This window comes from Rhinopithecus bieti, unplaced genomic scaffold, assembly GCF_001698545.2.
Source record: "Rhinopithecus bieti isolate Rb0 unplaced genomic scaffold, ASM169854v2 scaffold_1103, whole genome shotgun sequence".
Lineage (NCBI taxonomy): Eukaryota > Metazoa > Chordata > Mammalia > Primates > Cercopithecidae > Rhinopithecus > Rhinopithecus bieti.
Window position 1 is genome coordinate 869,469 of NW_016803302.1, and position 11,879 is coordinate 881,347.

The 11,879-nt window shown below is 38.6% G+C and overlaps 1 protein-coding gene across 1 annotated transcript in view; it reads right to left on the reverse strand.

The window, feature by feature from the left end:
- Positions 1-11,879, reverse strand: part of SRGAP1 (SLIT-ROBO Rho GTPase activating protein 1) — a 317,403-nt gene that overhangs the window by 153,036 nt on the left and 152,488 nt on the right. The window contains exons 3-4 of the mRNA XM_017872537.1: positions 8,620-8,782; positions 6,471-6,475 (exon numbers count right to left, since the gene is read on the reverse strand). Coding sequence (XP_017728026.1) covers positions 6,471-6,475; positions 8,620-8,782 — 168 coding nt within the window. The remainder of the gene's footprint in view (positions 1-6,470; positions 6,476-8,619; positions 8,783-11,879) is intronic.

Consider the following 11,879-nt stretch of genomic DNA (forward strand, 5'->3'; position numbering starts at 1 on the left):
AGAAGATAATCCTAAGAGCAATTTTCAGTTGGGGGAGTTATGTGGGAAACTGTGCCATGGGAACCTTCTGGTGAATTTTATGGTGCCTATGGGTGCTTACAGCAAAGTGTGGTGCTTTTTAACACCACGGTCCCAGGGCTACCAATCTGTGACAGAACAGAGAGGATGCTCCAGTGATGAGAGTCATCAGTCTCCTAGCTGACCTGTGAAGGTGGGTTGCTACTAGGACCCACTCTGGTTTCTTTCTCTTGGGAAGTAGGTTGTACATTATAGTGTTGCTTAAACCTAGCCTTGCTAATGCTGGGTCTTGCTGAAATGCCTTGAAAGTTGTGTTACGTAAATGCCACTATCTTTGGTTTCTAATGCAGAAGTAAATCTTTATTCATTACTTATTCATTCAATAAATATTTACTGAGCACCCACTCTGTGCCAGTCATTGTTTCAGTGAACAACATGAAGGTCTCTTCCCTTAGGAACTTACACTGGAATTGAGGGGAGACAGAAAGTCAACAAATAATTAAGTAAATATATAGTATGTCACAAAGGGATAAGTGCTATAAAGAAGAATAAAGCTGGGGAAGGGAGGTGGGGATGTAGACTTTTGCTCTGAGTGTGGTGAGAGTCATTAGAAGATTTGTGCAAACGAATGATGGGCTCTGCTTGAAGTTGAAATAATTATTCTAGTTTTTCCTATTTATGTATTCGATGGGTCATTTAACAGATAATTTGGGAAGTAAGGTGGTTGGAGCCCATGTAGAATCTGCTGTCTTAGTCAGAAGTCCTCTGATTTCATGTCTTCCTATTTTAACCATCTTAAGAGTGCATAATCCAAGGGTAATTTTCAATTGGACCCATAGAATAGGCAGATTCTCCATTAATAAACAGCATTTGGGGATGAATTATTTACTGGATAGAGTTTTCCCACTCCTTTACAGCAAACAAACACTGGTATACCTGGACCAAACCTTTTCCTTCAGATTTCAGTTTACAAAAAATAACTGTTTTATTGTGTGTTTTATTATACAACATGTTCATTGTGTAAAATCAGAAACTACAGATTAGCAAACAGAAGAAAACAAAAGTAACTTAGAGATATGTTACTTTTATATGTAACATATAAAAGTAGATATGTTGTAGATAATTGTTTTAAATAACAATTTACCCTTCTAGACTTTAATTTTAGCTAAAAAATAAGTTTTCAAGTGTTCCTTGACCACTTGTCTCAATGTAATTATGAGTTCAAGTACAGGCAGGCATTACTTAACAATAGAGACATATTCTAAGGAATGCATCATTAGGCGATTTCATTGTTGTGTGAACATCATAGAGTGTACTTACACAAATCCAGATGGTATAGTCTACTATACACCTGGTCTATATGGTATAATCCACTGCTCCAAGGCTACAAACCTGTATAGCTGTTATTGTCCTCAATGACAGTGGTCCCATAAGATTAGAATGGAGCTGCCCTACACAGGTGTATCATTTTTTATCTTGCATACTGTAATTGTATTGTACCATTTCTGTGTTTAGATACTCAAATACTTACCATTGTGTTACAGTTGCCTTCAGTATTCAGTACTTCCTCTTGTTATATTAAAGTTAAAGCCAGGCCAATCACACATATCCTGTTGCTACTAAATAATAAAGGCAACAATGTAACTCCAAGAACAGCAGCACCAATAATTGCTATTCAGAGAGCACTTATTATGTGCTTGCCATCCTGATAAGCAATTCATAAATATAAATTAAAAATATTTTCTAAAATATGTCAGAAAATTACATCATTGTAAAAAATGATAGTTTAGTTTTGGCTTATTTCTTAAAAAAAAAAAAAAAAAAAGAAAGCTGGTCATAGGGTTGATAAAACCCAAGAGAACCAGCTAGCAGTGTTAGCTTGAACTATTCTTATTTATCCAGGCCCTATCAATAATTAAGCTGCCCCTTGAGGCCACCAGAATACCATTTAATTCTTCTGCAACACTGCACTAAAATGCTTTGAAAAAGTTCTTCTTGTTATATTATTTACTACTGTTATATAAGTACACTAAATTATATGTGGTAGCTTTCTGCTAATAAAATAGTCAATTAATTTTTCAGCGAATATATGACTTGTTTCTAAATGACAACCATGACCATCATTATTCCAGAAAAGCAAATGGTAAGAATTTAATTCAAGACATGCAATTCTAACAAAATTCAAAGGCCACCCTCCAACTTGATAATTTTACTTCAAAGAATGTAGCATAAGAAAAAAAAAATCATAGATTTAAATGTCCATCACAGAAAACTAACACGGCCATGCACAAAGTAAAGTACTATGTAGTCGTGAGGTTATTTCCAGATGTGAGAAATGCTAATAATTCTATATGAAAATGGCACCTTTCCAAGCCATATAGAATGAAATCTCAATTCTGTAAAATATATACATACATATTTAAATAGATTATACACATATAAATATTGAAAAGATAGAGCCTAAAATTTAAAAGAAAAGTAGGTAGTGTTAATATGGGTAAATTATTATTTCTTTTTATATTTAAGTGTTTTCTAATTTCTAACATCCATATATATTTTTATATTCAAAAGAGAAATAGGTTTCTTTTTCAACATATTAGATTTGATAGTTTTTCAGATTGCTTTTTTAACTTAACGGCTTAAAAAAAAAACAAGGTCAGAGCCTTAGAGATTTGTAGTCAAGTGGTATCTTTTATTAACTTCTACTAAAACATGTTTGAATATTAACTTATTTTAAATGGTGTATTTGAAACTACAGCATTTCTCCTTCATAAAATATCTTTGCTTTTTTTTCCATGTTGGGGTACTTAAATAGAATATGGCTGTCTTTGATCAAAATAAAAAATAAGTATGAATCTTACTAGTAACCTCTCCTTTCTTTCAGATTAAGCCACACAATCAGCAATACCTAAAGTGAGTTAACTGAATTTCTGTGAGTCTGACTCTGACAACCTATGGCACTTAAGAGAAAGAGGTGTTATTCTCAGTGGTTTTGGGCCAGTTTCTGCTGCTTTGAGTCCCTCCCTATAACTTGGATGACTGACAGATTTTGTGCCTCTTCCCAGAATATCATTCTTCAGTCTTTTCATAAGAAATGACTAGGACAAGAACCATAGTGTCCTATTTCTCAGAAGTTTCTGACCCTATGCATTGGGTGACATCTCTAATTACCACCAAGAAATACCAACAGAGTACATAGCAGCTATGAACTGTCTAAGACATACGGGCAAAGACAAGAATACCTGCTAGTCAGCCTGACGCTGCAATTTATACTTCTGAGCATTCTGTTTCCTTATCCCTGAAGTGTGGATATAATACCTGTTCACCAGGCAGCTGTGAGGATATGTGAGTTAATTTATGAAAATGTAGAGTACGGTGCTTGGCACACAGCTAAAACTCAGTAAGTGGCAGCTTACAAATATCATCATTATTGGTGAAGAAGCAAAATGAATTATATTGTACATGCAATTATGCAAACCAAGGAAGGATAAAAACATATTAATGATTTTAAAACAATCTTTGGGGAAATGACAGACTTCAAGATAATTTAAAACCCATAGAGATAAACTAACATATTCAAATGCCACCATTTGATGGTATACCTCCAAACTACATACTTCTATTAACTTTCTTAAAATTGGTAAATAACACCTTGTGATTAGGTGCTTAAATAAAGTGATTATTGCAAGCTGGCTGTATAGCCTGTCCTGCAACTGTGACAGATGACATTAATTACATTTTTATGTGTAGTGTAGGAACGGCACATTTTCTGGCTGCAGAACCAAACCAGATGCAGAGCACTCTGTTTCAGCATGAGTAATGGAAAGAAGGAAGCAAAAGCTCATGACTGCAGAAGGCAGGGCTGGAGAACAAGGCAAGAGGCACATCATCCCTGGTTCTTTGGGAAACAAGTGAGGGTTGAGAATGAAACAAGCCCTTGTGTAGCAGGAGCCTCCAAATTCTGACCTTCTCTTAAAATAGCTAAGCAGAACTTAAGAGGGTAAAAGCAGAGTACTCTCCTGTCTGTGTTTACATTGTCTCTATCTAGTAGAAGGTCTGGAATTAAATAACTCTTCTGTTGAATGAATGAAGAAATCAATTAAGCCTCAAAGGTAAGGCTCTCCACGTGAAATGGCTGTGGGGGATTTGAGAGGCATGGAGTCTTGGTCAGCTTGTGCATTCACTTGGATACTCCCTGATTTCCCACTAAATGTTCAAAGGTGAGGACAAAAATTTTAATTTAGCCACAGGCAATGCTGTTGTGAGGGCACTTATCACTGTTTGCTTACAAATATTGTTTGGAACTTCATAATAAGTAGTAAATAAAATTTATTCTCTGGAAGCGTTTTTCACATCATTGTGAAAACTATACTCTCCTTGGAATGAGGATACATTTGGTATAATATCTGGTATAATCTCACATTACATAATTATTCTGGTATATAGAATAAGTGCTTATACTATAGATAATAATAAAGATATTAGATAAAAGTTACCAGGATTTATTAAGTCCAGACACTAGGCTAAGTGGCTTTCCATACATAACTCATGAATCCTCTAAACGACTATCTGGAGTAGGTTACTATATCCACTTTATAGCTGTAGAAACTGAGGCTTATTTACAAATATTCCTAAGTCCACACAGCTCCCAACAGTGGCAAAGCCAAGATTCATACCCAGAATATCTGATTTCAGAAACTAAAAGCTGAATTACGGTTATTTTGACCAATAGGCTTCATTTAGAATTTTAAAGGCATAAATCTAAAATAATCAGTATTTGAATAGTTGAATATTGTTGTTTTTAAAATGCTTCACTTTTTTTTTTAACCTGTTGAAAACTTTCAAGTTTAGGCAACCATGTCTATAACTGGTTTTGATGTAATTAAGATTTAAGTCTTGAAGTTGTTCCCTATAACTCTGCATGGAATTGAGTATTTCTACAAGTGTCTTCTTGATTATTATATCCATTCACACACACAAAAATTCCTGAAATTACCTGCTCCAAACTCCTTATCAGACAGAATAATTTGGGTAATAGGATTTTTTGTCATTGATGAAACTGTATAAGATATGGCTGTTTAAGAGGCCAAAACTATCAGATACACAGTATTTATTTGGATCTCCATACAGACACGGGGATATTACTGAAACATGAGGAAGTCTCAAAATCTTCTCCCAAGGAAAACAAGCATTATGCTCACTAATGACTCCACAGAAGTTCTAAAGGCTGCTTCAGATTCACGCTAATAATTTCTTTCCATTTTGATAGAAAATAGGCTTCTGACCTAGAACCATAACAATGGAAGAAGAGCTAAAAAAGAGGAAGATTGTTGATTAAAACCCATTTATGCCTAGTGTTCCACTATTGGAACACTAAGCATGTGGGAGTAATTTGTATCTTACTGGTCAAGGTCATCGCCAAGTTCTAACTGTAAAAATTTAAAAAATTGCAACCTCAGGCATAAATGGGTACAAAAAAAAAAAAAGGCAGAAAAGACTAGTCTTGCTTTCTAATCTAAAGGGACCTGGAATTCTTTGGACTTGGTAGATACAGATTCTGGCTTTCTATTCTTTCAGATGACAGATGTGTCCTAGGGGTTGATCTTACTCCTCTATAAACTCTGATCTCTCCCTTGTGCCCTTTGCCTCTCTTATTCTTTCCTCTTCCGGCAATAACACTGATGGGAAGGTGAGGTGCGTAGTCTGCTGTATTCGCTCGAGGAAGGCAGAACTTCCCACCTGCAATTGTAATGACTTGTTACCCTTCCAGGTGGTTAGCAATGGTTAGGAATGAAAAAGCTGTTCAGGAAGCATGGGGCATTCCCCCTACTAAATGCCAAAATAACCAGGAATCCACTGTAAATAGGCAGTTTCCAAGGATGAAATTCTTTGAGAACCAGAAAATCTGGATAAGAAGAGAACTTCTGGTAGCAAGCAAGCAGGCATATCTGTTTGTTTTTGTCTCTGTCTCTCTCTGCATGTGTGTGCGTGTGTGCATGTGTGCGTGTGTGCGTGTCTGTGTGTTCGTGTGTCTACTGTGCATTCTCCAGGCCATTCCTCAAGAGCCAGCAACTCATTCCTCCAACTACTGGGAATACTGGCTGCTAGCTGCTGAAACTCACAGCTGATCCCTCTCTGGGAATTACCGTCCACCAATGGCAGCTGCCTCACTCCAAGATGACCTAATCCCTCGCCAAAACAAAGGCCAGGTCTCCTTGCCTGGATATGAGATCACTCCAAAGGGCATGCCAGCCCCAGAGCACTCACAGGTGCAGCCTCTCCCTCTGCCCAATTTTGCCTTTCTTGCTCCCTCAAGAATGGACAGCCTACTCTTGAATCTCTGGAATGATCTCCCAAGATCACAAAGCAAGTATGCAGAAGGCCTGGAATTCAAATCCAAATCTGTTTGACTCTTAGCCCTAGGTTTCTATCCACTTTATCAAGCCCTTGACTTTGACTTACAAAATACACATCCTCACATTTTAGCAAGACATACAAAGTCCCTTCTTATATGACCATCCTTTCTAATTTCACATCCCATCACCCACTCCCATACGATCCCTGGTCCAATCATATCAAACTCTTTCCTTTCCCGGAACATGCTCATGTTCTCCTTTCCTGGAATAGCTCATTGTCCTTCTGTTTGATGAATGCCTCCTTCTCCTACAAGTCTCACTTCAAGTGTTCCCCTAGCTGTGAAGAATTTTCTCATCCCCTAGGTAGAGTTAAGATCTCCAGCCTTCCAGTTCCGTTTAGCGTGGTAACTGTTAATTACTGTAATGAGCTCCTTGCAGGCAGGGACATGTCTTTTAGCTCTGCTCCCCTAGCCAGGCATTTTAAAGATGCTTTGTTGAATGGATAAATAAATGAACTCAGTAGAGGTACTGGTCCTAGAGGCCCTGTCTCAATAAGAAGCATTATATAGTGCCATACAAATTTGGATAAATTGTGACCTCCTTGAGCACCAGGACTAGTTTTTCTTCATCTTTGCAGCCTTTTCAACACCTGTCATCGTAGACTCCTGCCCATAAGAGATGCTCAGAAAAACCTGCTGAACCAAATGAGGTCTCTGCATAAAGAGCTCATGTACAAGAAAATTATTTCACTTTCACGGCTCTGTCTAAATTATTTTTTTAAAACTCTACCATTTAAGACGCATAGGATATTTCTGTATCTGTTCTTAAATTATATGCTCCTTAGTTTCAATTTTCAAAGTTTCTCCTTTGTTGGAAATTTTTTTTTTTCTATTTAATGGAGCATAAGGTGACTTAGAGCTTGCTAAATTCCCTTTCTAGGTCAGAAATCAAATCTAATGTGGATACATGAAACATGACTAAGAAATTTTCCAGCTGGCCTGCTTAACACTATGTCTTTGTTTTAAGGAGACTCTTTGAAACATAAATATTAATCTACAGGGTGGTTTTCTCCCCGCTACTTTCTGAAACTGATAATTACTTACTGAATAGAGGTACAGGTATAGGTACAGGCATCAACATTCCTAATACAAAGCTGAGGGGGTGGGGGAAAACTCTAATCTTACAAGCATAAAAAATGAGCGCTAGTTGTACTGGGCAAGTAGCTGCACTCTCTACACAGGAAACGGTCCCATTTTATTATTTGTGCTTAGCAAAAATGTCCACACAACAAAAAAACTGCTGAGAGTTGGCTGAGATTAGTAACAATGATAAGAAAACTTCAAAGTCCAGTTCTTGTTTTTTAATGGACTTGGGAAGGAGGAAGCTTGCTAGTGTGTAAGGGATGGAATTTTCTGTGCCCTGTGAAATTTTCTTCATGTTGCTCTCTCACAGCCTCTGCTGCTGGTCTGGTGAGACTAAGAAAGACTGTGCTAGCATCTTCTCAAGAGCACATGTAATAATCTTGTTCTTTATAAGTTTATCACCATGTGTGAGCCCCAAACAAAGAATTCAAGGCATTTACCCTCTGGTCTGATTTTTCATGAGTACAGGTAGTCCATTCCTGGGCAGAGGTGCAATTTGCAGGAACATCTTATTTCAAAATTTTTGCTCACATTGTTTAGCTCGTAGATTCACCGACTTACGACTCCATATGTATGCCCTATACCTAACTTTTATTCTGTATTTTAAAAGATTCATTCATCCAATTTAACTCTTTTTTTTTTTTTTTGGAGTTGGAGTCTCACTCTGCCACCCAGGCTGGAGTGCAGTGGTGCGATCTCAGTTCACTGCAACCTCCGCCTCCCAGGTTCAAGCGATTCTCCTGCCTCAGCCTCCTGAGTAGCTGGGACTACAGGCATGTGCTACCATGCCCAGCTAATTTTTGTGTTTTTAGTAGAGACGGGGTTTCATTATGTTGGCCAGGAGGGTCTCAATCTCTTGACCTCATGATCCACCCACCTCGGCCTCCCAAAATGCTGTGACTACAGGCATGAGCCACCGTGCCCAGCCTGATTTTTAATTCTTTATTCCATGTCTTTAAAACATCCATTCATCTAATTTTTAACCATTTATTCTGTGTCTCTAAAGGATTCATTCACCTAATTTTTCAGACACCGTTCTCAGTCCTGGTTATAGGCAAGGCAGTTACCGGAAAGCACACTATGGCAGGATTTATGGAGTGTACCTTTTTAAACATCCTGGTAGAATCCTCACTTATCTGCATGAACCGCATAATCACATTGTTCAGATAGATGTCACTCAAGGTTGCATGGTCTTTGCTTTCTCTCCTTACTTGGTTCAGGAGCAAATACCAGCAGTTCACTGGAGACAACAGGTTCTGGTCTTTCCTAAGAAGTGAAGAAACACAGAATTACCATCCATTTCAAAGCTGTCCCAATCAGATGAGTGAAGTCACCAAGGCAAACTAAGGAGCCACAACAGATGGATACTGTCGCTGTGCTTCCTGCTCTGAGCATTTCTCAGACCAGGATACTTATCAGCCAGCAGAACAGCCTTCCAGCCTGTGGACGGCACAGAGCCAGCAATTATCCAGGTTTGGAAGGAAAAACTTGGACCAAGAACACTGGTGAAAACCTATATTCCTGACAAGGACCATGGGACCCTAACATACACAGTGCTTAGGCAGGCTCTCAGCTTTACACACTCCATTGAATAAAGTGATTTACGTTTACATAAAAATCTATCAACTACTGTCTCAGACAGACTGTGGTTTTGCCACGGCATACAAAGTCTGCTTTGAATGTTCAGTCTGTTGCTGGAAAAGAAATTTGGCTAGTTATGCGTTGCATGGAACATAAATTCGAGGGTTATTTATTAATCCCCTGATACACAACCTCCAGTCTCCCAAAAACTATTCCTGGGAATCAGAACTTTATTGCATTGTCTCAAGGCTCATGAAGAGAACCATGAAGTTTGCTGGCTTATGACTTGTCACATGTCCTGTTGAAACCCATTAAACTGTTTCAGATTCATAACTGCTCCTTGTTTTATTCTACAAAATAAAGCTAAAAGTTAATATAAACAGCAAAAGAAAACTGTTTAAAAATCTTAAAGAATAACTCAACAAAAACAGTGAGCAACTGCGATGATACAGCTTAAGAAAAGTACTTTTAAAAAATTTTGCAGCCGGGCGTGGTGGCTCATGCCTGTAATCCTAACACTTTGGGAGGCCGAGGTGGGCGGACTGCCTAAGATTGGGAGTTCGAGACCAGCCTGGGCAACATGGCGAAACCCTGTCTCTACTAAAAATACAAAAATTAGGCGGGCGTGGTAGTGGGCACATGTAATCCCAGCTACTTGGGAGGCTGAGGCACAAGAATTGCTTGAACCTAGGAGGTGGAGGTTGTAGTGAGCCAAGATTGTGCCACTGCATTTCAGCCTGAGAGACAGGGCAAAAGTCTGTCTCAAAAAAAAAAAAAAGAAAAGAAATTTTTTTGTTTATTTTTTCTTTAAAAAGTAACTGTAAAATGGCAAAATGGCAGATAATCCTTATGCTAACACAGGAACAAAAGCACCCTTTAATCAGATATGTTATCCTCCTATTATTTATGATCATTTATGACTCTGAATGTTAATTAAGTTAGGAAAGAAATGATGAAGTTGGGTCTTTCTGCCATTGCGTCTCTCAGATTCAGGATTTAATACTGCATTAAGTCAATGCCCTCTCCAGAAGAAAATGAAAGCAGATGATGGAAGCAGGAATGCACACAGGGGAAGAAGGCCTGATTTAGGTTCCTAGCACTTGGCACCTGTGAGGGCAGCCTCCCATTCTCCCCACTGGCACACTGAAGAATTATACCCTCTACCCTGCCATCTCCCTTTTTTCTTAACACCATCAGGCAAAGAGCAGTGGTTCTATAGCAGGTAATTGGAACTTTTCTATTGAGAGTTTCTATCTACCCAGCCCCATATAATAAGGTAAATGTTACCTTATTTCTATTAACCTTCATGTAGATCTTCTTTGCTGAAGTAACCCACACATTCTTTCAGAACATTTCATGCTTCAACGTATCCTCAGGGCCTTGCCCCATAGTAAGCATTAAATAAGTGTTATTTCACTCATTGCATAAACAATTATTATTGCCTTAGTAATAATAGCAATAGTAGTAATATTGAAAACAATAACAGCTATCATTTACTGAGCACTTACTGTGAAAAGTAATATCCATGTCAAGATCATGGCCTCTTGAGTTGCACTGTCTAGGTTCACCTGCAGCACTACCCCTTACTAGCTATGAGATCTTGGGCAAATGATCTTAACTGTTCTGTGCCTCAGTCACTTTGTAGAATTGGTAAAATAACAGTGCTTATAAGATTGTTCATGAGAATCACTGGAGTTAATATTATTTTAAAATGCTTATAATAATGCCTTGTATATATAATAAGTGCTATATAAAGTCAGCTATTTTATCCAGAGGCTGGTATAAAGATTTTACAGATATCAACTCTTACTTAATCCTTATTACTCACCATTTGAGGCAGAGATTCTTTGTATCTTCTTTTATTTATTTTATTTTATTTTTTTAGATGGAGTTTCACTCTTGTTGCCTAGGCTGGACTGCAATGGCATGATCTCGACTCATTGCAACCTTTTCCTCTTGGGTTCAAGCGATTCTCCTGGCTCAGCCTCCCAAGTAGCTGGGATTACAGGTCCCTGCCACCACGCCTGGCTAATTTTTGTATTTTTAGTAGAGACAGTTTCACCATGTTGGTCAGGCTGGTCTTGAACTCCTGACCTCAGGTTATCCACCTACCTCAGCCTCCCAAAGTGCTGAGATTACAAATGTGAGCCACCACACCTGGCCCTTTGTATCTTTTCTATCAGTGAAAGAATGGAAGCTTAGCAAGGCATACTGATTTGATAAAGACCAAAGCTAGTGTCTGAGAGAGTCTTTTTTGAGTCCAGGGAAGCTGAACTAAGCCTTGGTCTTTCCACTATGCAGTGACATCTTTAGGCCAAAAATTGTTCTACACAATAAGTGTCCCAAAACTGAGTAAGAACCAGACTCCAGAATATAGCTTGAATGATTGGTAATGATATCATGCTAAAGATGTAACATTTGTTTGGTTAAAAGGAGAAGGAATATCAAGTGCATATGCTGGGTTGGTTATCAGTCGTATCAAAGACTTTATCACGGCCGGGCGCGGTGGCTCAAGCCTGTAATCCCAGCACTTTGGGAGGCCGAGACGGGCGGATCACGAGGTCAGGAGATCGAGACCATCCTGGCTAACACGGTGAAACCCCGTCTCTACTAAAAAAAAATACAAAAAAACTAGCCGGGCGAGGTGGCGGGCGCCTGTAGTTACTCGGGAGGCTGAGGCAGGAGAATGGCGTAAACCCGGGAGGCGGAGCTTGCAGTGAGCTGAGATCTGGCCACTGCACTCCAGCCCGGGCTACAAAGCAAGACTCCGACTGAAAAAAAA